The sequence below is a fragment of the Rhinolophus hipposideros genome, assembly GCF_964194185.1.
Source record: "Rhinolophus hipposideros genome assembly, chromosome: 1".
Taxonomy (NCBI): Eukaryota; Metazoa; Chordata; class Mammalia; order Chiroptera; family Rhinolophidae; genus Rhinolophus; species Rhinolophus hipposideros.
This window is the reverse complement of record NC_138047.1, coordinates 30,527,645-30,554,497: the sequence shown is the minus strand read 5'-3', so window position 1 is coordinate 30,554,497 and position 26,853 is coordinate 30,527,645. Positions and strand designations below refer to the sequence as shown.

Below are 26,853 nucleotides of genomic sequence, written 5' to 3'. Positions count from 1 at the left end.
TCTCTCCTCCTGTGAACAACGGCTCTAACATGTTGTCACTAGAATGGATGAAGAGATGAAGAAACAAAGAAGACTATCTTATGTCAAAAGTGTGGGAAAAGCTCTGATTTACTGTGTACTGCTATGATACAGAACAGAGAATTATAATTACATAATTAATTTGTGATACAAATAAATATGTGAGAAATGTGTTAAACAAGCTTTTAAAGCTTAGAATATATAAATGGACAGCATAAAGCTAAATGTAGTGGGATGAACAACTGCTACTTCATGTGAGGCATCCCTGTAGGTGAATTTCGAATTCATTTTGTGAATGAACCCAACTTGCCCGTAGTGGTGGTGAAGAGGTACACAGCTACCACTGGCGGTCCCTAAAGTCACTATTCATCGGTGGATCCCGAGAAAAAAATTCTCTCTTCAGAAGAAATTCTGTATCTGATATGACCCATTGTTCATAAAATTAATATTTTAAATCAGCATACAGTAAAAAACACTTCACTTTGTTTTTCTTAACTAAAAAACTATGGGTTGCAGGAATACTCAAGGTCTCATTCAATTCCACGATTATAGGAAAAATCACTTAATGAAGATAAACTGAAACCGCCAGGAATTAAAACTTTAATTTTCCTAATACTATATATTCTTCCTGTAAGTGCAGAATGTACTTCATCCAGGAAAACAGAAAAGAATGAAACAATTTATTGGATTGTGTAGGCTGTTCTCCCCTTTTTCATTATCTCTGCCTTCCTTCAATCATGGCTCTATTTATAAATTACCATAATTTGACAGGTAAATAGATTCTAATATAGGGAATTGAAGTAAAACAAGATTCTAATTTTAACTGTTTTTTTAAATTTATATTTTATTAACAATGAACAGTATCACTCAAAAGGATACATAGTTCATTGTGAATAAAAAAAATTAAAACACTGGCTACTATAAATACATATTAAAACAATTTAAAGCACATGTAGCTTTTTATTTTGAAAAAAAAAAATCAAGCTATGAGGCCTGATCACTTACAGTTTTATTAATCATTTACGTAAGAAAATAGATGGAAATTTTCCTTAAAACCTTGTTTAATAGGATTTCAAATTCTGATTGTATATTCATTTCATTCATCACTGGTGAAGTGGATTCAAGATGTATGTAATTAAATACTTTTAAAATAATGTATTAATACATTAATAATAACTCATTAATTAATTACTAGTAATTAATACCTCTGTATTGACATTAAGATTTAAAAAGAATTTTATAAGGTGACCTTACTCTTACTATAACAGAGGACTGGCCTTCCTATTTATGGTTCCCTTTCAAACTAGTGGCTATTAGCATTAAGTACATGCATCAGAATCACCTAAAATACAGGTGTGAGCAGCCCTCCTGGTGATTCGGGTTCAGAGCTAGAGTGGGATCCAGAAACACAGTATTTTGGTACATCTCCACCAGTCATCTTTATTTAATCAATCATACTACTATGAATATTAACTTCTATTTCCTAGACACATAATTATGAGAAAAATAGCCCAGGAATACTAGGTGGGAATAGAAAGCTAATCTGGGTTACTGGTTTTTGCAAACAATCAGCATATAATAAAATAATTCTTGAGCAAACATAATTATGATAAAAATAACACTTGATCAAACATTTAATCTCAGGAAAAGGAAAGAATTAATATTAAAGGAATACCACATTTATTTTTAAATACCGGTATTCTATATAAAGGGAGCTTGTGGGTGGGGGGGTCATCGGATATCTTCTTTTCAAGCTTCTTTTGCTTTCTGACACACGGAATACACTTGGCCTTTGTACAAATGTAGCTACAAGTACAAGTGTGTGGATGGGCTGCACTTAATGCCTCTTAGAACAGCCCTCAAGTACTGGGAATGGGAGCTGCACATAAATGCTCCAGCACCCCATTCTACCGTCAGGCAATTATGGAGACATTCTGTATAATTCTCAGAAGTGGAATGAAGCCCCAGGGCCCACAGCAGTGACCTCTAAAATGCTCCCTCTATCTTTCTCCCCTGCTTCCCTCTCCTAAGTCTGCTCTCTGGGATCACTGTCCAGCACCAAGTCCTAATCTCCAGCTCTACTGCTAGGAGTGGGTAGAGAAGGAGGCAACCAGGCTGGATACTTCTATGTAAAGTTCTGATAGCCCCAACAGGATAAAAAAGAATGCTAAAAATTGTAGGAATTCGTATCCAAGGAAAGATTGAAGGATGTAATCGGAAACTTTCTGAGAAAATTTTACAGGGCACAGTAAAGAGAATAACAATGAAAAGTAAAATGTTTTAAAGGCCGAATGAACAGAAATAAAGTTCACAGCTCATTCTATGAACTATAAAGTTCACAGTTCATAACTCATTCTATTTGTTTTGCTAAAAACAAACTACCAATTAATTCTAGGCTGAATCTAGTACATAAAGATACACAGGATCACTAAACCACACAAAGGAATTTCTTAATAGTAGATATATTTGGATAAGACTATTTAGACACACGTTTTCCTTTCAGGAAAAAAGTATTCCCCCCAAAGAGGCATACCTGGTCAAACTGAAGATCTTCACCCCTCTGGAGAGATCTAGACAAAGGCTTCTCCTACAATAAAACAAATGCATACACAGAAAATATTAGAAATCCTTCATATGATAAACAATTTAGATTTGTGAGTTGTTTTTGTTTTCATTTTTATTTAGATTGTTTAAAGAAAGGTTCTGTTCTACAAACAAAATTTAATATAATTAGTTTAACTTAAAATACCATACACAGTGTAATACCTTATGTCAGTCTTTCTACCAATACTTGCCTTGCTGGCTACCCTACATAGTTACCTAACTTACTGAATATAAGAGTTGTCTGGATAATGTTAAAAAATATGATGACTTATTCTTTTGTTGCAATTTTTAAAGGACGACTTTCTAAATTTTCTACATTATGCTTTTTAATTGAATTTTTATATTAAATATATATCATAGAAAAACAAATGCCATTCTCTTATGAAAAAAACTGGAATTTAGAAATATGTGTATTTTAAAGCTTCTCCATCCAACAGAGTCCCAATTTCCTTCTCTCATTTATTAAAACTTTTCTTGAAAAGGAACTCACTCACAAATGTGTTTACCACTAACATATAGAAATCCCTAATCTATCAGAGAATCAAGTTTCTAAGTTAAATGAAGTCAGGAAAACACCTGAATTCCATGACACTTTCATTTTCTTAATATGGAGAGGTTTCTGGCATGCCCTTGGCATTTGAACCCTCACAAGCTAAGCACACTTTGGCAATTATCTTGCAGAACTCGTCTTGCATCTCTAAAAGCAAACTACACCATCCATATGCAACATGATGATCCTGCACAATAATACATATTGCCAATTAACCAGCTCTCAAATAGAAGTAAAACACTAAGTCCCATAGAACACTGTTTCTAAAAGTATCTAAAAGTCTGAAAAATACTTATCTAAAAGAGCCCTTAGTATCCTAATGTGAATTATGTATTTAGGTAGGGAGGAGGCTATTAGGGGAGCGGAGGGGTTTCTTCTCAACTTAGTTGACTTATTTGATCCCCTTTTCACTGTAAATAAAGTTTAAAGATTGTCAGTAATATTTTAAGAAATGCTGATCTAATTAATTTAATAAGCACATAGTATGTTTCTATAATAAAGTAATGGCCAAGGAGAATAAAAGAGCAAATAACCTTTTCAGAAACACTTGCACTGTTGTTTTACACTTAACATGTTTCATTTCTCAAATGTTTCTGAAGAGTTATCGTCCTCGCAGAGCTTGCCCTAAACCAGGAAGTGGAGGGTGGGCTATTTTTTTTTTTTTTAAATAATAAGAACTCAGAAATGATTTTTCAATGCAAAAGGATACTCACGTTACCATCAGTAAAAAAAAGCATGAAATTAGTGTCCTTCACTCAATATAAATTACTAATCAAGGACTTTTTTAATCTGTTTCATTAATAGTGTGGCTGAGAAGGCCCTAATCATTATTCAAGCAGAGGGACTCCTGTCTTTCACTATGAGATTCTGAAAAGCTAAGCCATTTAAAAATAGGTTTATTTTTTTCACTGAAGAGAATACATACTATTTTCTATGTTCACATATACATAAATTCAAAGACCTACGTACAGGAATATTTACTGTAGCTTTTTTTTCCCCACAGTTGATTACCAAATTGGAGTAAACCTCAAATGCCTATCCACAGAGACTGGTAAAAAAAAAATAATAATAATTATAGCACTTTCTGTTATTAAAATAATATTTAACTGTTAGAAAGAACGAGACAAATTTATATGGGCTCATATAGAACAATCTCCAACTGACATTGTTCACGTTTTACATGTAGGTAAAAAAGAAATATATATAATCCTCCCATTTCGTTTTTTTTGTTTTGTTTTGTTTTGTTTTTTAAGGTGACAGGCACTACAGAGATGGATAAACAATAGGCATGAAAAATGGTAGAAAAAAAACTGTGGACAGTGATTAAACTGATCAAGAATGGAAGGGTCATTATTTTTATTACATAACTTTAGAACTATTTCCACTTTTTATAATGTCATTATTTCCTAATTATATAAAAATAAAAGATTAATAATTCTAAGGCTCACAATCCTTTATGTTCTAATTTGATTCTTTAACTAGTATATATGTATAGAGTACCAACAGCAAGAGTTTATTGAAAACATTTTGACAGTGCACCAGTGATGCCAAAATACTTCAATGATGGCATTCTCTCCTAAACAATCCCTGTCCTCGTGGAGCTGAAAGTCCAATGAAAGAGCAAACAAAAAACATATTTTACACAGACTTTAGCACAGGAAGTTGGAATGGGGGGGTGAGATTTTAGATAGAACGACCACTGAGAAGATGACAGTGGAGTCACAACTGGAGAGAAATGAGTGAGCCTGCCATGCAGAGTGAGGAAAGAATCCTGTTGATTCTTGTGAACTCCCAAAAGGCTCAGGAATTGGAGAACGTTGGTGCTCAGAAAGTGTGGGCCAAGATGAAGTTAAAAATAAGAGAGCTGACCAAACGATTATTTAAGAAACAGTTAGCCCCTTCCTCTTCTTCTCTTCACTCGTTCTACTTAGCAGAGTGGAGACCTTACACACAGAGAAACTGCCCTTCTTAACAAGGGGCAAAACAGAGAAATGCTGGCTGGGGATGCTACAGTTGAAGACGAGGTATCCTACTGAAGATAGGGAGATTAAGTAAAAATGTATAGACCAAACATCAAAAACTCCAGTTACCTTCTGCCTTCAGATTCCCAGAATGCTAGCTCCTAAGACTAAGCCCTCCCATTTGGGTTACTGGAGGAATTGTCCCTGGAAACTGACCAGCCCCCAGAAAAACATTGGCCATTGATGGTTCAGACGATTCCACGCTAAAAACCACAGTCAAAAATGCCCCTCCACGTCTACTGAGCTGCCAATCACCTGTCTAGTGCCTCAATTATAAAATACAACAAACATGTTCTGATAAACACATGAGGAAAAGACAAAACTAACAGAAACATACTGTTTGGAAGAAAGAAGAGATCATACAGCAAAGAAACTCTTTTTAAAATATATATTTAGTATTTTCAAAAAATAGCAGAAATTGCAGAGTTGTAAAAAGGTTGGGCTTAAACCAAATACATAAAGTCAAAATCAGCAGGTGACTGTTTAAAGCCTTTTTTCCTATCTTCTTTTCTAGTCAATGGCATTCTAAAAGATTAACAGATAAGCTTGGACGTGCCTGGATCATTACCCAGGATTGATTCACCTCCTTTCAGGAAGAAAGATGCCTAAGGTATTGGATTGCATAGTTTGCAAGCTGCATTTTCAATCAGTGATTGCCCTTCCTTCCTGAATCTTCCTTCTAAAACGAAAATGAAATTGTGGCTAAAAGTCAAGCTCAGCTAATCTTCGAATCTTTTGGCCTTCTTAACCTCCTTTTAGTATGGCTTCTAATATGAGAATGAAAAGGCCAGTTCTCTCATTTTAGTGGTAGATTAAATTCCTTTGGCAAAAGTCATTTATCTTCGTGCCTTTAACTTTTTTTGTAACCCACTGTCCGTCTGACCATGAGACACACCAGCCTTCCTGTCACTAACAATCCATGGATGCTATTTTCTTTAAAGTGACCCTGCAAGCGTTTCATTTGAGAACAAGAAAGTCCTCTTGAATAGTTATTTATTATAATACCTAAAAGAGTGCAGAATACATTTCAAAATAAATAAAATCACAATACATGCATTTCAAGCTATAACAAAAATGTAAGATTGAAAGTCTTTTCATTACCTAATCTTGATACTGGTAGACAATACAAAATCTACTCAGACTTGGATACATACAAAACAAAGCTAGTGAGATCGGATTCAGGTAGGAAGAAACCATGCTGGTCTATGTGACTGTAGGGGGTAAAATCTGTAACATACGATGGGGATTTTCTCAGCCCGTGTTTTTTCCTCGGCTGCTGGAGACCACAAGGTTGGGGGTTTTCCTGGGATGCTAGGTGGACTGAGCAGGGACACCTCTGTTCCCTAAGTGTGATGATGGGGTAAAAAAATCTATTTTCTGATGGAATCTTCACCTCTCTTCACCATAATGTTATAATCTCATCTTAGATTACACAGCAGATGTCTCTGAAACTACCTGTTAAATAAATGAATAAATACAGTCAGCATCAGGCTAGTACTGTAAAAGAACTATTAAGAGCTCTGGCTGGAACAGTGACACTACAGTTTTCTTAGAAGAACAAAGGGCACCTGCCACAGCCATGTCCTTAAGGCTAAAGTCAATTTAAAACACAAATCTTCACTCAACACCTTCTGCTAAGCGTCTCCCACCATGGGCAGCACAGCAGACACGAGGGTGAGTGAGACCTGGCTTCTGGTATCAAGTAGGTCACATCCGAGGAGATAAACATATAAGCCACTAACATGACACTGTCAAATCTAAAAGTATGAACAAATTATTATGGTAAAGATTTACTTAGCTTGAGGAAAATCATTATGTTAGAGGAAATATGGGAAGTTGAAAGGATGAGTGGAGGTTTAAAAAACAGGAGTCAAAAGCATTTTAGATCGAGAGAAAAAGAAGAACAAACACACCAGGACAAAAGAATATACACAGGATACTTAAAGTTTCATATAGTGTCCATCAGGATAAGAGAATGGAGAGACAGCGTACAGACTGTTTTAACAGGACGGTGGAGATATCGGAATGACCCAACAAGAACCTGAATTTATTCCATAGCAATGAAAAGTGAGAAAGATTTTTAAAGCAGAAAGGTGATAATATTTGGGTATTAGATGAAGAAAAGCCTCGTGAGAACAGGAAAACGTAAAGGCAGTGGATCACTCCTTGACTGGTTAGAAGGCTCTCCCAATGGTCTAATATGACAGAACTCGACCCTGAGCTAGGGCAGGGACAGTGCCATTTGGAAGAAAAAGGAAGGAGAAAGATATAAAACACCATTTTTTACGCTCAGTCAAATTAGATCATTTCACTCCTATTTTCTCTTAGTATTTTTCCTCTCAAGAACTTCACGTTTCAAAATTAAAATTCCTTTAAGAATATGTAATGTTTGAGAGCTGATAGGATCACAACACATGGTGCAGTATATAAAATATTTTATGAAATAGGTAAAGTGTTTTAAAAATGTGCTGCCAGTTGAAAACTGCTGAAGCCGGGTGATATCATACTACCGTCATATCATCAACTTGAAGACTATTCTAGAATTGTCCTTTATTTTTCTTATGTTTTGTCTGTCTCAACAATTCCCAATGGTGAAATCTATTTTTATTCTTTTGTGACCTGCAGCAACAAAGCGGATCTAAAGCCATGACAGTCTTCTAGATCACCATTTTGCTACGTTGTCCCCTTTTATCTGCAGCTTCACTTTCCAGAGTTTCAATTACTCCTGGTAAATCGCAGCCCGAAAATATTGCACAGAAAATTCCAGAAATAAACAATAAGTCTTAAACTGCATGCTCTTCTGAGTAGCGTGATGAAATCTTACCCTGTCCTGTTCTGTCCCATCCTGCACATGAAACATCCCTTTGTCCACCGTATCCACGCTGGATACGATCCCTGCCCACTGGTCACTGAGTAGCCGTGTCGGTTATCAGACCGACTGTCACAGTATCACAGGGCTTGTGTTCAAGTACCCCTTATTTTTCTTAATAATACACAAGAGTAGTGAGGCTGGCAATTCGGACATGCCAAAGAGAAGCCGTGAACTGCTAGTAAGAAAAGGTACATTTGAATAGGAAAGAACAGTGTATGTACTAGGGTTCAGCGCTATGCGCAGTTTCAGGCATTTACTAGGGGGTCCCTGTGGATAAAGGGGGACTACTATACTAACCTAGCTCTTAAAATTTTTAAGACTATTTTTGTAGAGCAGTTTTAGATTCACATTCACAGCCAAACCGAGCGGAAGGTAGAGTCTTCCACCGCCAGTACCCACACATGCACAGCCTTCTCCATTACCACCATCCCACACCAAAGTAGTGCGTTTGTGAACCACTGATGAGCCTACATAGACACGTCATAATCATCCCAAGTCCACAGATTACATTACAGTTCACTCCTGCTGGAGTACATTCTATGGGTTTGGACGAATGTATAACGACAGGTATCCATCATTACAGTGAGTGTCATACAGAGTGTTTTTTCATTGCCCTGAAAATCCTTCATGCTCTGCCTATTCATCACTTCCGTCCCCCACACCCAACCCCTGGCAACTACTGACCTTTTCACTGCCTCCATCGTTTTGCCTTTTCCAGAATGTCATATAGTTAGAATTATACAGTATGTAGCCTTTTCAGATTGGCTTCCTTTACTATTTTTTCAAGTATATTATTTCCTTTGGCAAATTTATATGATATTGGTTAATACAAAAGTCATGAAAATATTTCAGACTTATAGGTCAGCTCTACTCACCAAGGGTTCAGCCATTACAACTTCAATTTTCTTTTCAGCTTGAACAGCAAATTCTGCAAAGAGGCTTTTGATGACATATTCACCAGGCTTGACATCTGGGTCAATCGTAATGTTTGACATGATGATACTCTTTTTCCCCAAAGTGGAATGAAAGTTCGAAGACGCGCAGGACTTATTCACTTTGCTGACTGGTGCCGAAGCTAAAAATAAAAGAAACAAAAGAACTTTAATAATCAACTCAATTAGGCCTACCACAGCTATTTAAAAAGAATCTTGCGCCTACACTGCACCCACATCTCCCCACTTGTACGAGTATTACCATATTCGATTCTAATCTTTTACACTTCTGCCTTCTAACACACTGCCCAATATAACTATAATTTAGTTATACATATATTATGTTTATGATGCACTTTTTTTCTCCACTAATGTAAACTCCATAAAAACAGGGCTTCTTTCTTGTGTTTTTTTTTATGTTCGTTGATGAATCCAAAGTGCCTAGAACAACGCCTGGCATATACTAGGTATACAATAAATGGTACTAAATGAATGAATGAATTCTAAACTTTGTCATGAGCAATGAAGGAAATAAAACAGACGTGAATAAATGAAACAGATGGGGCTGGGAGCTGAAGTCACTACTTTGGAGAACATGCTCAGGAAAAGCCTCATTTGAAGATGCTCCATTTGAACTCAAAACTAAATGATGCAAAAGAGGCAACAACGCAAAGCACCAGGAACAGAAAGCATTGCAATGCTCAGTGTGAAAGTTTGGGAAACAGAAAGAAGACCAGTGTGGTCAGAGCTCAGGGAGGAACAACATGAGATGACGTCAGAATCATTAGTGGGGAATCCAAGTTGGAGAACTTTGTAAAGAAATTAAATTTTATTCTAGATGCAATAAAAATTCTGTGCAAAGTAATTAACTTGGAGAGGGATAGGATCTGGCTTCTCCTTAAAAAATCTCTCTGGCTCCTGTGGAAAATGGATTGGAAGAAGGCAAATACAGAATCAGGGAAGCCACTGCAGAAACCTGGTGAGATGATCATAACTTGGACTGAGGGGGTGGCAGGGGCACAGGAGGGGAAGAAAAGGATCTGAGATGTGTCATATGGTAATGGATTTGATATTGAGGTGAAGGAAAGGAATTTAAGATGACATCGTTTTTTTATTTGAATTACTCAAAGGACAGTCATGCCATTTAACCGTTAGGGATGACACTGAGCGCGGCAAATAGTGCACTGCACCAGGTGAGGCACAAAAAGAGCACACACCATTGCATGCTGTTTATTTTCACCTGCTCTGTACTCTTAACTGCCTGGGCAGTCTACGTGGATTTCTTACGTTATTCCAGCCTGCTGCATAACAGATCTTCCCATTCTCTAACTCCAACTTATGTCATTCCATTTAGTATAGAATATTCATGGAGAAGTTGTAAGATTGTACTTCTCTATCTCAAACTGATCTCTGCACATTACCCTTTCATATGGCGTCCTATAAGGAACCCCCTCTTTGAAAAGAGAAACAGGACACAATTATTCAAGCACTGAATTTCCAGTCTATGTGTATATGTGTGTATATAACTACAGGACAATAAATTTATTCTAAATACATACATTCCAAAGTCATACGAAATTGTTCTGTCAACTAAAAACACCTACTCTACCAAACAGTGCACATCAAGATATAGAAAAGTGACCTGTTATAACTCCAAAAGAAAATTCTAGAAAGCAATACAAAGTCAAGTTATAATCGTCATTTCAGAAAAAAATAATTTGTGAATTAAAAAAAATCTTTTTCAAAGATAGAACTTCCAAATGCTTGGTTTCCTTTCATGCCCTATTCATTACCTTTGTTTATTTACTAATTTTTGCACAGAATATTTTCCTTCAAGGTAAAGATAAGAGATTAGTCACACATGATGCTTATATATTTTTTAAAATAATAATAATCTAAAGAATATTACCAACAATTAATATTGTACTTAAAGTCAGTATCTTTGCATCACATCAAATTAAAATATAATTTATTGTATTCTAGAACTCAAATTATATAAGAACAATTCAAAACAAAAATTCACAGGCCTTTGAACACAGCACACTATTTATTTTAAACAATGACCTATTTGTTTATTTTGTTTCATGATCCAACATTGTGTATTATAAAGGAGATAATCTATTAACAAATGTCATCATGGAAAAAAAGAGATCTTAAATTTAAAAAAAATATTATTTTGGAACATTAAAAATACTCTATATTTTATGTCCATAATATATTGGGTAACCTTGAGGAATGAGAAAAAAAGGCTACTCAGTTGCCAGAATTTTAGTTTATATTTTAGAAGCAAAAATGAGGATGAAACATATTCAAGATTTTGACTTATGGTAGTAGATATAAAATATATCTTTTCCTTTAAGATTTGTAAGCCTTTAATTAAGATTCATAACATCATAACAGAGTTACAAAGTTTCTTTGGCTTTAATTTTACAATAAATGTAGTTAAACACGAAGTCTTATAATAGACCTAAATACTTAAATTATAGACTTTGATTTGATATAAACTTTTTAGTTGATGTTTACCTTTTGAACAGTTTAATAGTCATGGGGATGTAAAGTAAAGCATAGGAAATGTAGTCACTGATATGGTAATAGCTATGTATAGTGCCAGGTGGGTACTAGACTAGTCAGGGGGATCACGTCTTAAATTTCATAAATGTCTAATGTGGTACATTTGAAAGTAATATAAAATAATATTGAATGTCAACTGTAATTGAAAAATTTTTAAAGGGGGAAAAGGTGAAGGGGAATAAGAGGTCCAAATTTCCAGGTATAAAACAAATAAGTCATGGGGATGTAAAGTACAGCATAGGGAATATAGTCAATAATACTGTGATAGCGTGGTATGGAGTCAGATGGTTGCTGGACTTATCATGGTGATCACTTCTTTACATATGTAAATGTTGAAAACTATGGTGTACCTCTGAAACTAATATAATATTGTATGTTAGCTATATTTTTAATAACAATCTTAATAAATAAATAAATAGGAAAAAATGATCTGTCAAATAATTCACCTTTACTGCCTCCTACTTCTAAAAAACATAAACATAAATTAAGTAAGCATAAATAAATATTTCTAGGTATCATAACTGCATATTTTAAGAAATATGCCAATAAAACAGTAAGTTTAAGGAAAATCTATATTGATCTTCCAAATAGTTTTATCTTCCAAATATGTACATTATCTTTCAAAATAAAAATATTTCAAGTTTGAAAAATAAAAACTTTTTAAAATTACTTTTAAGAATTCATCAATTTTACCTCCAACCACAAAGCGCTAATGAAATCAGTTAGAAAAGACCCATACCTCCAAAGTGAAAACTAGGCAAATGACATGAGTTAACAAGTCACAAAATATAAAATCGGCCAGTAATCATGAAAATTATATTTAACCCCACTAATATTTTTAAGACAAATAAAAATTAGATAACATTTTTCATCTATCAAAGTGGTTGCCCTCAATTTTGTATTTCACTATAACATCCAGCTTTGGCAAGGATATGTAAATTTTTCTACTTCTCTGACTAATCGTTAAGAAAAAGGGATGATCACTTTAACCCGGGAAAGAAGGCTAGTTTTCACATAACTAGATGAACTTGATGTCACTTCACTAATTGAGTTAAACATTTTATAAGGTTAAATAGTAATATTTATCTATATGCTATTATACAATTTTGAAAAATTTATGTAAGCTTATGAGAGAATAAAGACATAACTGTTAAAATACAACTCTTAAGAACACAATTCAGGCATTGCATTACAAATTGTAAAAACCCAATGTCATATTAACCATACCTGGAATGTAAGTCTATTAAATCCTAACTGATAATAAGAATAAAGCAAGACCTGTCCTCACAACCTAATGAGCCCCAAGGTCAATCCCTTCCATTGATGTGCAAATAGCAACCAAGGTGCAACTAAAAGAGGAGGGCACACACGCCCCACAGGAGGGACAAACCTGGACTGTATGGCTCAAGTGACCAGAGGACTGTGCCACTGAACCCCACAGCACATCTACTACATAAGACCACTCAATACATAAGACCGAAAGATATAGCAGCCCTACCTAATACATAGAAACAAACACAGAGATGCAGCCTAAAGGGGGAAACAAAGAAACATGTCTCAAATAAAAGAACAGAACAAAGCTCCAGAAAAAGAACTAAACAAAATGGAGACAAGCAATCTATTAGACGCAGAGTTCCAAACACTGGTTATAAAGATGCTCAACAGTCTCTTCAACAAAGAGATAGGAAAACTGAAAAAGGAGATAGAAAACACGGAAAAAAACCAGTCAGAAATAAAGAATACAGTAATGAAAATGAACACATTACAGGGAATCAACAGTAGATTGGATGAAGCAGAGGATCAAACCAGCAATATAGACGATAAGGTAGCAGAAAACATCCAATCAGAACAGAAAAAACAAAAAAGAATCCAAAACACCGAGGAGAGTTTAAGTGGCCTCTGGGACAACATCAAGTGTATCAACATTCAGATCATAGGGGTTTCAGTAGGAGAGAGAGAGAGCAAGGGATTGAAAACCTATTTGAAGAAATAATGACAAAATTTCCCTAAGCTGACAAAGGAAACAGATTTCAAGCCCAGGAAGCGCAGAGTCCCAAACAAGATGACCCCAAAGAGGCCTACACCAAGACACATCATAATTAAAATACCAAAGGTTAAAGACAAAAGAAAATCTTAAAAGCAGCAAGAGAAAAGCAGTCAGTTACCTACAAGGGAGCCCCCATAAGACTGTCAGCTGATTTCTCATCAGATACTTTGCAGGCCAGAAGAGATTGACACAAAATAGTCAAAATTATGAAAAACAACGACCTACAACCAAGATTAACCTATCCAGCAAAACTATCACTTAAAATCGAAGAACAGATAAAGAGCTTCCCAGACAAGAAAAAGATAAACGAGTTCATCACCACCAAACCACTATTACAAGGAATGTTAGAGGGACTTCTTTACAAAAAAATAAAAAATGAAAAATACGAATAATATAATGGCAATAACTACATACCTATGAACAATTACTTTCAATATAAATCGATTAAATTCTTCAATCAGAAAATAGGGGAGCTGAATGGATAAGAAAACAAGACCTTTACGTATGCTGCCTACAAGAGACGTACTTCAGATCAAACGACACACGGACTAATGGATGGAAATAGGTATTTCATGAAAATGAAAACAAACAGACAAAAAGGTTGGGGTAGTAATAGTTATACCAGACAAAACAGACTTTAAAACAAAGACTATAACAAGATACAAAGAAGGACCGAAGAATCCCACTTTTGGGTATTTACCCAAACTAACCCAAAATGCTACTTCAAGGGAATGTGCTCATCCATATGTTCATTGCAGCATTATTTACATCAGCCAAGGCAGCCTCGGTATCCCTGAATGGATAAAGAGGTGGTACATACGTACAATGATATATCACTCAGCTGTTAACAAAGAAGGAAATCTTGCCATCAGCAACAACATGGATGGACCTAGAGAGTATTGTGCTGAGTGCATATGTCAGACAGTAGAAATGAATGTCATATGATTTCACTTATAAGTGGAATCTAAAGAATGAAATTTAAAATATTTTTAAAAGAATAAAGCAAGACCTGAATAATTAAAATACAGGAATTGAAAGCTAGTATGTATATCCTTTTTCTTAAAGTGTAAATAAAAATATAGTATTTTTAGCCACTTAACTCTCCATATAGCACTGTACTTACCATATTTAATAAAACAATTATCATCTTTTTCATACTCATAAGACTCCTATACCCTAACATGATAAATTGAAAGTCAGTCAAGGAGAATAGGTGACTGAGAAAAGACATATAAACCCTACAGTGTTTGGTTTCATTACTTTAGAGCAGCCATTTTCAGCCTTTTTTCCGCCTGCCTCCACTATGTTCTTCTGCACAACACTCACCAGTAACATCCTTCCAAATCCTGTGATTCTCAAAAATTGTGATATTCAAGATAATGAGGGGTGTGGACAGGCAGATGTGGTTTAGAAAGACTCCTGTGGAGTCTGTGAACGCTGCCTGCTGCCTGCTGCTCTCTCACCTCCACGAACAGGTTCTTTGGGGATAAATATTGCTACTTTATAGTCACAACCTTATATATATATACATGCATATTACATGCATATATTTATGCAGATTTACATAATGCAGAAATGTAACAAAGTACCATACAATTGCTTACTATTATAATAATTACTTATACTAGCTAACAATAAAAATTTTGATGACCACCTAAAAAAAGAAAAGGTATATGGCAAATCGCCTTGGAGTAAGAATATACATATAAAAAAAAACACCTCAATTTAAAAAGCAAAAGCACAATTCTTAGTTTAAAAAACAAGCCCATCCCAGCAAGTTATTTTGTGGACATCAACAAACTGATTCTGAAGTTTATGTGGAGAGGAAAATAACCCAGAATAGCTACCACAATATTGAAGGAGGAGAACAAAGTCAGAGGACTGACACTACTCGACTTCAAGACTTACTTTAAAGTGACAGTAATCATGGCAGTGTGTAGTGGTGAAAGAACAAAGAGACCAGTGGAACAGAACAGGAAGCCCAGGAATATACCTACACAAATACAGCCAACTGATCTTTGACGAAGGAGCAAAGGCAATCAATGAGAAAAGGAGACTTTTCAACAGATGGTGTTGGAGTAACTGGACACCCACATGCAAACAACAAAAAAATCTAGACATAGACCTCAGACCTGTCACAAAAAATTAACTCAAAATGGATCACAGATCTAAATGTAAAATGCAAAATGAATTCAAAATGTAAACTTCAAGCCCCCCTCAATTCCCAGAATATAAGATAGGAGAAAAACCTAGATGTTCTTGGGTTTGGCAATGACTTGTTAGATACAACACCAAAAGCACAGCCCATGAAAGAAAAATTTGTAGGTTGAGCTTTACTAAAATTAATAACTTCAGCTCTGCAAATGACACTGTTCAGAGAATGAGAAGACAAGAAACAGACTGACAGAAAATCTTTGCAAAACACATATCTGGTATTCCAAATGTATAAAGAATCCTTAAAACTCAGAGAAAATAAGCAACCCAATTTAAAAATGGGCAAAACGTAAGAATAGACCCCTCACCAAAGGAGACATACAGATGACAAATAACATATGAAAAGATGTTCCACATATGTCATTAGGAAAATGCAAATTTAAACAACAATGAGATGCCAATACACACCTAATAGTATGGCCCAAATCCAGAACACAGACAACACCAAAGGCTGGTGAGAATGCGGAGCAACAGGGATTCTCATTCATCACTGGTGGAAACACAAAATTATATAGCCACTTTGGAAGAAAGTTTTGAGGTTTCTTACAAAACTAAACATACTCATTCTCTACAACCCAACCATTGTACTCCTTGGTATTTACCCAAAGAAGAAAATATGTCCACACAAACACCTGGACACAGGAATTTATAGCAGCTTTATTCATAACTGCCAAAACTTGGAAGCAACCAACATGTCCTTCAGCAGATAGCTGGATAAATAAACTGTGGTATATCCAGGCAATGGAATATTATTCAGGGCTTAAAAAATTAATTATCGAGCCATGATAACACTTGAAGGAAACTTAAATGCCTACTACTGAGTGAACGAAATGGACCTGAAAAAGCTACCTACTATATGACAATCTGGAAAAGGCAAAACTATGGCCATGGTAAAAAGATCAGCGGTTGTGGGGGTGGGGTGAAGGATAAATAGGGGAGCACAGGGGATTTTTAGGGCCATGCAACTATTCTGTGTGACACTATAATTTTGGATACATGTCACACTATATTATTTGTCAAAAGCCATAGAATGTGTAACACAAACAGTGAATGTAATGTAAACTATGGACTTTGGTGATTATGATGTGTCAACGTAGGTTCATCATTTGTAACCAGTGTACCACACTAATGTAAAATGTTAATAACAGGAAATGGGGGTGGGGGGAGGGCCTGAAGAGGGGGTTCATGGGAACTCTCTACTTTCTGCTCAAATTTCCTGTAAACTTGAAACTGCTCTAAAAAATAAAGTCTATTAGTTTTTTTAAAACATGAAAATAAAAGAAAGAAAAGCTTACTGTGTCCCTGTCAGCCAGAAGTACAGGTGCCTGGGAAGAGTCAAAATAAACAACAGCTCCAACTAAAGCTTAAAACAATGATGTACTTGGATCAAGCTCAGGGAAAGTAAACAGTTTGTAAGTCAATTAAAAATACAATGTCAAAAACACAAATCAGGTTATATGGTAGGGAGACTGAAAGTAGAAACAAAGAAAGCAAAATCAGTATTAAGGAGTAACAGCAAATTATAACTTCTGGGGAGGCCAGTTGGATTGGTGTGCCATTCAGTTAACTATCCAGAGAAACACTGTACATTTGTTAGCAACTAAATTATGAAGAAAAAAAAGAGAATTAGTAATGTATGCATTGTGGGTGTTGAGGGGTAGAATATGAAAGTATCAGTTGGTGACTTTAGTGCACAAACACAGTTCGATACAAAATATACCTCAAAATTCCTTCATAAATGAGGAAAACTCATACCAGATACTGTTCATTTCTGATGGAAATGAAAAATTATTTCATACTTTATTAAGGTATTTTGTATATCCTTTCATTATATCCTAACAAACCTATTGTTATTTCAAGTGATATGCTGGTAAATGGCTCAAGAAAGTATCCTGATTTATAGCATTTGCCAATTTCCATCGTGTATTCACTGCCATCATGGCTGACTTCAAGCCACCAATGGTTTAACAACCAACTGGTAAAATTCGTGGTGAGACCAGATCTGCAACACCACTTTAAGTTACAATCCATGTATGATGAGGAAATCGACTCCTAATTAAAGTCACTTGTCACTTAAGGTCCTGAGTTTCTAAGAACTTTCAGATCAGTGGCTTTATTTTCTCCAGAATCACCAGATTTTGATATATTCTTTTTCTTCCTTTAAAGGTTTAATTATTAACATACTGTTTGCTTAGAATAACTATTTGCCAGATCAAATATTTTGGTTTCATCTTCAAATTCATTTACATAAAATGGCTAAAAAAGAAAAGACTTTCCCACTTTGATTAGATGTGTATTTACGTATAATTTCTTTTAACTCTTTTTAATTAGTATTTTCCCCCCATTTAAATCTGTCATCCAATTGGAATTTATTTGGGGTGATGTACAACAAAAACATTTTATTTTTCCCCAATATTTAATCAATTCTTCTGGGTTCCTTTAATGAAATTCTATCACTAATTTTATTCACTATTATAAACTAAATCCATACTCAAAAAGTGCTTTCAATTCTGCTCATTAATAATCTGTTTTTGTGAGGTCGGAGGGATAATGGATGGGGGTAGGGGGGTTCACAGTGTGAGGGATATAAATGATGAACGTCTAAGTATTACCTTGTCTTGTACACCTGAAACTAATAAAAAAATAAATAAAAAATAAAAATTAATAAAAAAAATCTGTTTTTTATCAGTACCATACTTTTAATTATTGTTAATCTGTTGGTACAAACACTACTGTTTAGTCATCATCTTAAGTAAATTCTCAGCTATTGTCTTTTACTTATACTTTCAAGTTTATATAGATAGATAGATAGATAGATAGATAGATAGATAGATAGATAGATATACAGATATATATATATGTATTCACAAATTAATTAGAAGGAAACGGACATCTTAAGACTTCTTATCTAGAACCTGGCATGCCCTCATTAATTTCTCCTCTTTCCTGTACCCAAAGAAAAATATGTATATTTTCCTTCATTGGGGAATCTATCTAATTCTTAATAATTCTATTTGTAAATACTTTGTTTCTATTCTGTATGAATGAAATAATTTTTCTCACTAATCAGTCCAACTTTTTTGCTTCTGGTTGCATTTCAATGGATAAAAAAATTAAGACTTTGCGTGTTCTTTGGACAGCTGTTCCTAAATGTTTATTTATCCTAGTCTAAACTATTCCCATTGAAAACAGCTTCTAAACATAGAAGTCCTATGACATCTTGGGCACATTTCCAATTGTTTTACTTGAAGTCTACTACAGAAATATCACTTATTATAAAGCTCAAGAAAAATGACCTATCATCTAAATAATCCATTATGCACTCAGCTAGAGTCTCCTGAGGTTGTTTTCTTGCATTCTTTTGAATCTTCAGAAGCTCAGCTAACAAACTATACTAAAAATCTTAAAATGTGCATGGACCTAGGAGTAGAGGACCCAGGACCCTAAGACTTCACTTGGCTACTTAGTATCATTATAATCTTGGTAAAATTATTTAACCGTCCCTAAGTTTTTTGTTTTCCCTCTAGCAAATGAATTAGTTAAATTATATCTCAACCATGGGTATGTAACAGAAGTAACAAGAAAGTTGGTTTCATTTTTGTTCTCCTCTCTTCCTCCCATAAAAGTATTCACCAACAGTGAAAAGGCTATAGTGGCAAACTTTTCTTCTGTAGCCAGACATGAGCCTGGGGATCAGCGCCGGAAAGCCCTGAAGTGAAAATCTGAACACCAGAATCCTGCAGGACCTCCTCCTCAAACAGACCTAGATGCTATACCTGGAGAAGGCAAACAACTGCATGTGCACATGCAGCCAACTTCTTTGACTTCGAAGAAGCTGTGCAGAATCTGTAAGGAAGTGCACTGAATCCTCTATACCTCTGAGGCTCAGATGATGGGAAAGGATGAGGAGCAAAGGGGATTCCTCTTACTATCTTAACTGGGAACTAACAGAGGCACACAGAGACTGAGACTGCTTTCCCTCCATCACGTTTAGAATTATGTACTCTTTAAAATTCTGTAGCTGCATGGTCCGCACTTAATAGCAGACCAAGAAATATAACTGCACACTACGGGTATCCAGCAGCCAGAGACAATGAAAAAAATAAAATATTTACCAAACACCAGCATGCAAATATCATTATAGGTTTCAAAACACCAAACCTATTTTGACTAAAAACAGAAACTAAACGAAGATGCTGATTGTCTTATTATTCAACACCATTCCGGAAGTTATGGAACAATATAAATACAATAAGAAAATCAATAATTGTTATAAATATTTAAAAAGATACAAAACTTTCTATATGAACTAGCAATAGCCACCTAGAAATGAAAATGAGTAACAATCAATTCACAAATATAAAATAGGTGGGGATAAATGTAATAAGAAATAGGACCTACATGGAGGGAACTACAAGAACTTCTTAAAGGACACAAAAGAAGATCTGAACAAACAGAAAGACATTTGTAGATGGGAGCACTTATAAGTGTCAAGTCTCACAAAATTAATATATTAATTATTACCATCCCAATTAAGATTTCAATACTATTCTGTTTCGGTTGTGTTAGGTAATCTTAGAGTATACATGGAGGAATAAATACCCAAGAAAAGCTAAAAATTTTATTTAAAAGAATACAAACAATATTTTCTAAATCAGATGAAAAAGTAACTATAATCAAAACATTATACCAAAATATAAAATGACTATATCAGAAGACATATAACAGTAATCAACTCAGTAAACATGAATGTAGATGAATCAGATTAATGTAAAAGATTAGAGAACACCCCAAAAAATCCCAGAATAAGAATTCAAATGGACAAAATCAGAGGGGAGGGGATTATTAATTTAGTAATAATGTTAAAATATCTGGCTATTCATCTAAGAAATACATACCATATTCGAAAACCAAAGTCCAGATGGATATGAAATTGAAAATTAGTTTTTAAAAATCTTAGAAAAAATTAGGAGTCAACAACGCAAATAAGAAACCTTTCAAAAAAAAAAGAAACCTTTTGTCAAGATAGAAAACTCAAAATTATAAGAAGAGATGAATGCATTCAACCAAATAAAAATTTTAAATAGTTTTAAGGTAAATGATACCATAATCAACAAAGGACAAAATTGGACAGAAATATAGTGAAGATGACAGAAAGTACAAAATATTCAAAGAGCTCTTACAAATTAACAAGAAAAAGACAACACAATACAGAAAATTTGGCAAAAGATATACTTGGGTAATTCATATAAGAACAAACCAGAAAAAGACAATATATAAAAAAAAAATTCAAACTTTGTAGTACCCAGAAAATGCAAATTAAAGTGGCAATGAGCTCTCATTCTGTACACATCAGACTGGTGAATATTAAAAAGAATAATTAGGTCTATTGTTGGCAACGTATAGGGAAACTGAACCCTTAACACACTGTTGATAGACGTATAATGTCTACCTAAGTACAGGCCAGTAGGCTGGATAAAAGGATGAGTATTCTGGCCCCCAGAGCAGAACATCACAGATATTAACTTCTTTGACCTTCAGGCTCTCCAAGCAACTTCCTGATTATAACTTAGTTTTGGATGATCTACCCCACAAGGAGAGCAAAGGATGGTCTGCCAACTCTAGCATTAACATCCACTTGGCATAGTTCTCATTGTAAATTAATAAATTGGCAAACATAAAAACTTGTCTCTGTCAGGCTGTTTATTATGATTCTATCTGCTAGAAAATATTATCCATCTCAGCATTAAGGCAAAGTCAAGATTTCTGACCCGATCCTGGTCTTTGCTGGCTTCTCTGGCAAGTCCTTAAATCAGAATCAAAATCTCTGGAGTGAGGCGTAGGCATCTGTATGTGTTAGAAATCTCCACGACGTGACTCTAACATGCAGCCAAGGTTGAAAACCATTGCCTCACACTCTCCTACAATGGGGCAACTGGTTCTATACAATGATTTTATTTCAACCTAATTTTGATTATTAAAAAGTTTCAAAGACACTATAAATAAGAAAACCTATGTACATAACACCATAAATAGCATCCATCAAGCAGTTCAGACAACGTTAAATAAATGCACATCAGGGACAAAGCTCTAGGAAGCCAAGTGAAGGATCAATAAAACAATTCAAAAACGCAGTTTTGAAGAAGTCACACATGGTTCTCCCAGTTCACACCAGAAATCTTGTTGAACTGATTTTTCTCTCAGAGTTTTTCAGCCACTTCCCTTTACTCTCTGTTCGTACCCCAAACAACCTATCACAGTGCGCTGTCAATCCTCGGCCTTTCATTATCCATGAGATTTCAATGATGTAAACTTTAGAACCATCACTGGCTCCTCCCTGGGCCTTACATTCTAGATCTAGTCTAGTCATCACATCTCACCACTACCGAAAGTAACCTCCCTTCTTTTTTCGGCATAGCTAAATTTTAAGTTCAGATCCTAATAACAGTCTCCGTAGACTTCTGAAAAATCTTCCTTCACCATTATTAACCCCTGCTTCTTAGCAGGAGAAATAACAGCTTCACATAGCAGCGAAAGTGAAGACTTTCTATTTGATCCATACTAGGCCCTACACATCAAACCATGTCAATACAGTGCCCTCACACACTGCATAAAACGCACGACAGTTGACCCCTGAACAATTCAGGGGTTAGGGGCACTGAGCCCCATGCAGCAGAAAATCTGAGGATACCTGAAGTCCACCCTCTCCATATGGGGATTCCCAACTCGGAACTGAAAATACGTTACCTAACCTTCAAGAATATTACTAAGGCTGTTTATCTGGCATTACATTTGCTTTTCTTCCATAGTCTCCCTACAATAAGAATGACTCATTCATCTATTGCTCCAAAATTTTATGTGAAGGTTTGTCTTCTTCTTTGTTTTTTAAAGACTTTTTTTTTTTAAGATCAGTGTTAGGTTCATAGCAAAATTGAGCGTAATGTACCAAGACACTCCATATACCTTCTGCCCCTACACATGCACAGCTTAACATCCCCTAGTATATTTCTTACAACTGATGGACCTACAGCGACACATCATTGTCACCCGAAGTGCAAAGTGTACATTAGGGTTCACTCTTCGTGTTCTATATTCTATGGATTTGAACAAATGTATCCACCATTAGAGTATCATCCGGAGTAGTTTCACTGCCCTAAACATCCTCTGTGCTCCACATACACATCCTTCCCTCTCCCCAACTTCCGACAACCACTCATCTTTTTACCATCTCCATATAGGTATTGCCTTTTCCAGAATGTCTTACAATTGGAATCGTACACTAACGCAGCCTTTTCAGAATGATCTCACTCAGTAATATGCATTTAAGTTTCCCACAAGTCTTTTCATGGCTTGATAGCTCATTTCGTTTTACTGCTGAATAATATTCCACTGTCTGGATGTGCCACAGTTTATTTATCCATTCATCTACTGAAGGACACCTTGGTTCCTTCCAAATTTTAGCAATTATGAATGAAGCAGCTATAAACATTAGTGAAGCTTATTTTATACAAAAAAGATCCATTCAATGCATCTAATGTAAACCTATATTTGTTATTATGCTATATTCATTCTTCAATTTTTACAAACACCTTTGCTAACTATTTTTTGTATCACGTGGATACTACTGAAATACTACTGAAAATACAGCTTCTAAAACAATTCATGTGATTTTCTACTATGAACTACCATTATGACATTTACAATGTAAATGTAGTAGAAACAGGTCTGACAGTTTGGAATTTGGCTTCTGCAGCCTTCCACATTCAAATGGATTTCTCTTTAATTGTTTTTGTAAAAACCCTTAAAACTTTACTTATTTTAGCAAATTTTTTTAAATTGGAAATCACATGATTAATGAAAACCAACTAGTAGACCGGAAATAAAACTGTCAGAAATTCCACTGAACACAGGCAGTGGTCTGTGACATCATGCATTAACAGATTAGGAGGAAGAATAATCAAGAGTACACTGCCCATTCCACCCTGCGAAAGGCTAGCAAGCTATATCTTATCAACACGATCATGAGATTATAAATGTGGGTACTTCCAGAAAAGAAGTCTAAGAATTTGGCCAGTAGTGGAACACGCCAGAATCCAATGATCGGGGCCTAAACATTATAATAGATACCTGCCACGTGTCATATTTTAAAAATTTATTAATCAGTACAGAAGGGCAATCAGAACAGCTTCTGGTTGTTAAGTACCCGTATAGCCATAAGGATGCATGATGGCTGAACATCAGCAACACTGGAGGTAATGGGAAATCTACTAATGGTGGCAGATTAGGCATATAAAGAATATTAACAGGTAAAAAGCACCAGGAAGGTCAACAGATATGCTAGCAAACAGAAGTATAATGCAAAGTCTAAAAATAGGAAATATGTGGACATGTTTAATCCCACATGGATTAAACCCACATAGGAAGGTGTGTTTGATCATTAAAAAGATATGTAACCAGAATTTGATTCTCAAGTTTTGTGTTTTTAATTTTGGATGAGAACTCATTCTCTTGAAGGGTAAAGCTGGGTCCCACATTTGGAGAAAAAGGAGTACCAAATAGTCTGAGTCTGACAAGGCAAGACTCAGGAAGGAAGAAATACCAATTATTAGAGGTGGAGGCTTTGATATAAGAATGGGTAGGAGCCCACACACTAGTAATAAAGAACAAAATGAGGACAAAACTTGCAATGAGGTTAGGCTGATGCTGAGTCATCTGGACCAGTGAACGAGGCTCTCCCAAACTCCCCATCGTCACATAGGATTGGACCTAGAGCCTGATACAAGACTGAGTCTGACACAGGACTACAATAGAAGGTACAACGGGGAAAGGCTATGACATCAAGGTCTATGGAACAGTGGGTCTGAAACTTACCCTAGATATTACACTGACCTTATCGAATACTCTCAGACACCTATGAATATTGTAACCATCCATGTTAGATTTTCCTGATTGCAAATTTTCTATCATTATAAATCTGTGTCTTTATTCTAATATTTACCAATGAAAAAATTTTAAAGAAATCATGAAACCAAATACTTAATGAGTTAGATAATCAGCTATACTTCTAACAACGTAAAATGTTTATTTAGTCTTGAGGATGAAGAGCTTGTCCTTTGTCAAATAAGGTAAAACTAGCTTAGAAGTTAAAATATTTTTCAAAAAATGGATAAAGCAGGCCCATGATTCCTAAATTCAATGGTATCTGGAGCTACGGACCATCACTGAGTTCATACTGTTCACTTAACAGTAAAGATAATTGGCTTCATTGTCCAGGCATCCTATCCTAAAGCAGAGAGATTTCTCTGAGGGATGAGAGATGGGATATTTTGGCAATATCAATAGGTGATTCTTTTCCACTATGATCAACATTACTTCTCAATGGTGCCATCTCTGAAATTAATATCAATAAAAACATGAATTACCTCCCCCCAAAAAAGAACATGAATTACCCTACCAAATTCATTTTATAAAAATCTCCTTCACCATTTATATCTAACCCAAACCCTATGATTCCACCCTCTTAAATATTTCCCTCATCCATAATTAAATGAGTTAATATTTGTAAAGCACTTAAAAGAGTACCTGTCCATCTGGTAGGCGTTATATGTTTGCTAAGTAAAGAAATAACATTTCTTCATTCGTTCAACCTTCATCTCACATCTGGTCTACTGAAATAGCATCCCTAATTCATCTCCCTGCATTAGCTGTACCTTTCTCTCTTCTCCCCTCTCTGCCTCTCATCCTATGAAAAATGAAAGTGTGATGAAATCACCCCAATCACTGTCACAAATTCCATCAATGGTTCTCCATTTGTCTGAGGTTTAAGACCAAAATCCGTAACAAGGTCTTCAAGATTCCATTTGGAATCTTCCCAGTTCATCCCCATACCTTTCTGTTCCACCCAAACTGGCCCTATTTCCTCCAGCCTCCAGCACATTATATTCCTTCTGCCTACCCACCTATCTTTCCCCCAAACTCTTAACTATTTCTTTCTTCACATTTTGCTGAATTATCACTAGATCCGAGATGCCTGTAAATTGAAATATGAGGTGTAATTGAAAAACATGGTGAATGTTTACATTTAAAAAAAATTATTTCAGTAAAGGACACATTGCCATTAATCCCCGTCACATCCCCCTCCCATAACTCTTGCCACTTTCTGAAGCAGTTCTGGTAGTCCTCTTTCCTGAGTGTCTTTAGTTGCTCTGTCATGGCTGCCTTCATGTCCTGAACCAGTTCAAAACATTTACCTTTCATAGTCATTTTGACTTTGGGGAAGAGCCAGAAGGTACCAGATCCATAAGGTGGAAGAGGACACACCATAATGTTTTTATTTGACAGGAATTGCTGTACCAAAAGGGGCAATGTGTGACATTGAGCATTGTCATGGTAGAGGATGAAGTCAAGACATTCACGTAGAGGATGAAGTCAAGACATTCATGAAAGAGGACTTCCAGAACTACTTCAGAAAGTGGCAAGAACGATGGGATGTGTGTTCGAAGGGAGGGGGAGCATTTTTTTTTAAAAGATTTTATTGGGGAGGGGGGAACAGGACTTTATTGGGGAACAGCGTGTACTTCCAGGACTTTTTTCCAAGTCAAGTTGTTGTCCTTTCAGTCTTAGTTGTGGAGGGAGCAACTCAGCTCCAGGTGCAGTTGCCCTTTTCTAGTTGCAGGGGGCACAGCCCACCATCCCTTGCGGGAGTCGAACCGACAACCTTGTAGTTGAGAGGACGCGCTCCAACCAACTGAGCCATCCGGCAGCTCAGCGGCAGCTCAGCTCAAGGTGCCGTGTTCAATCTTAGTTGCAGGGGGTAACTAAGGGGGTAACTAAGAGTCCCTTGCGGGACTCGAGGAATTGAACTGACAACCTTGTGATTGAGAGCCCACTGGTCCATGTGGGAATCGAACCGGCAGCCTTCGGAGTTAGGAGCACGGAGCTCCAACCGCCTGAGCCACCGGGCCGGCCCCCAGGAGGGGGAGTATTTTGAAGGAGATTAATGGCAATGTGTCTTTTACTGTAAT

The 26,853-nt window shown here is 35.7% G+C and overlaps 1 protein-coding gene across 7 annotated transcripts in view; it reads right to left on the bottom strand.

Moving 5' to 3' along the window:
* Nucleotides 1–26,853, bottom strand: part of FRYL (FRY like transcription coactivator) — a 241,985-nt gene that overhangs the window by 126,400 nt on the left and 88,732 nt on the right. For all 7 annotated transcript variants that reach the window (XM_081049753.1, XM_081049752.1, XM_081049754.1 and 4 more), the window contains 2 exons: nucleotides 8,941–9,140; nucleotides 2,552–2,605 (listed from right to left, as the gene is read on the bottom strand). In XM_081049753.1, the coding sequence (XP_080905879.1) occupies nucleotides 2,552–2,605; nucleotides 8,941–9,060 (174 nt within the window). In that variant the 5' untranslated portion in view covers nucleotides 9,061–9,140. The remainder of the gene's footprint in view (nucleotides 1–2,551; nucleotides 2,606–8,940; nucleotides 9,141–26,853) is intronic.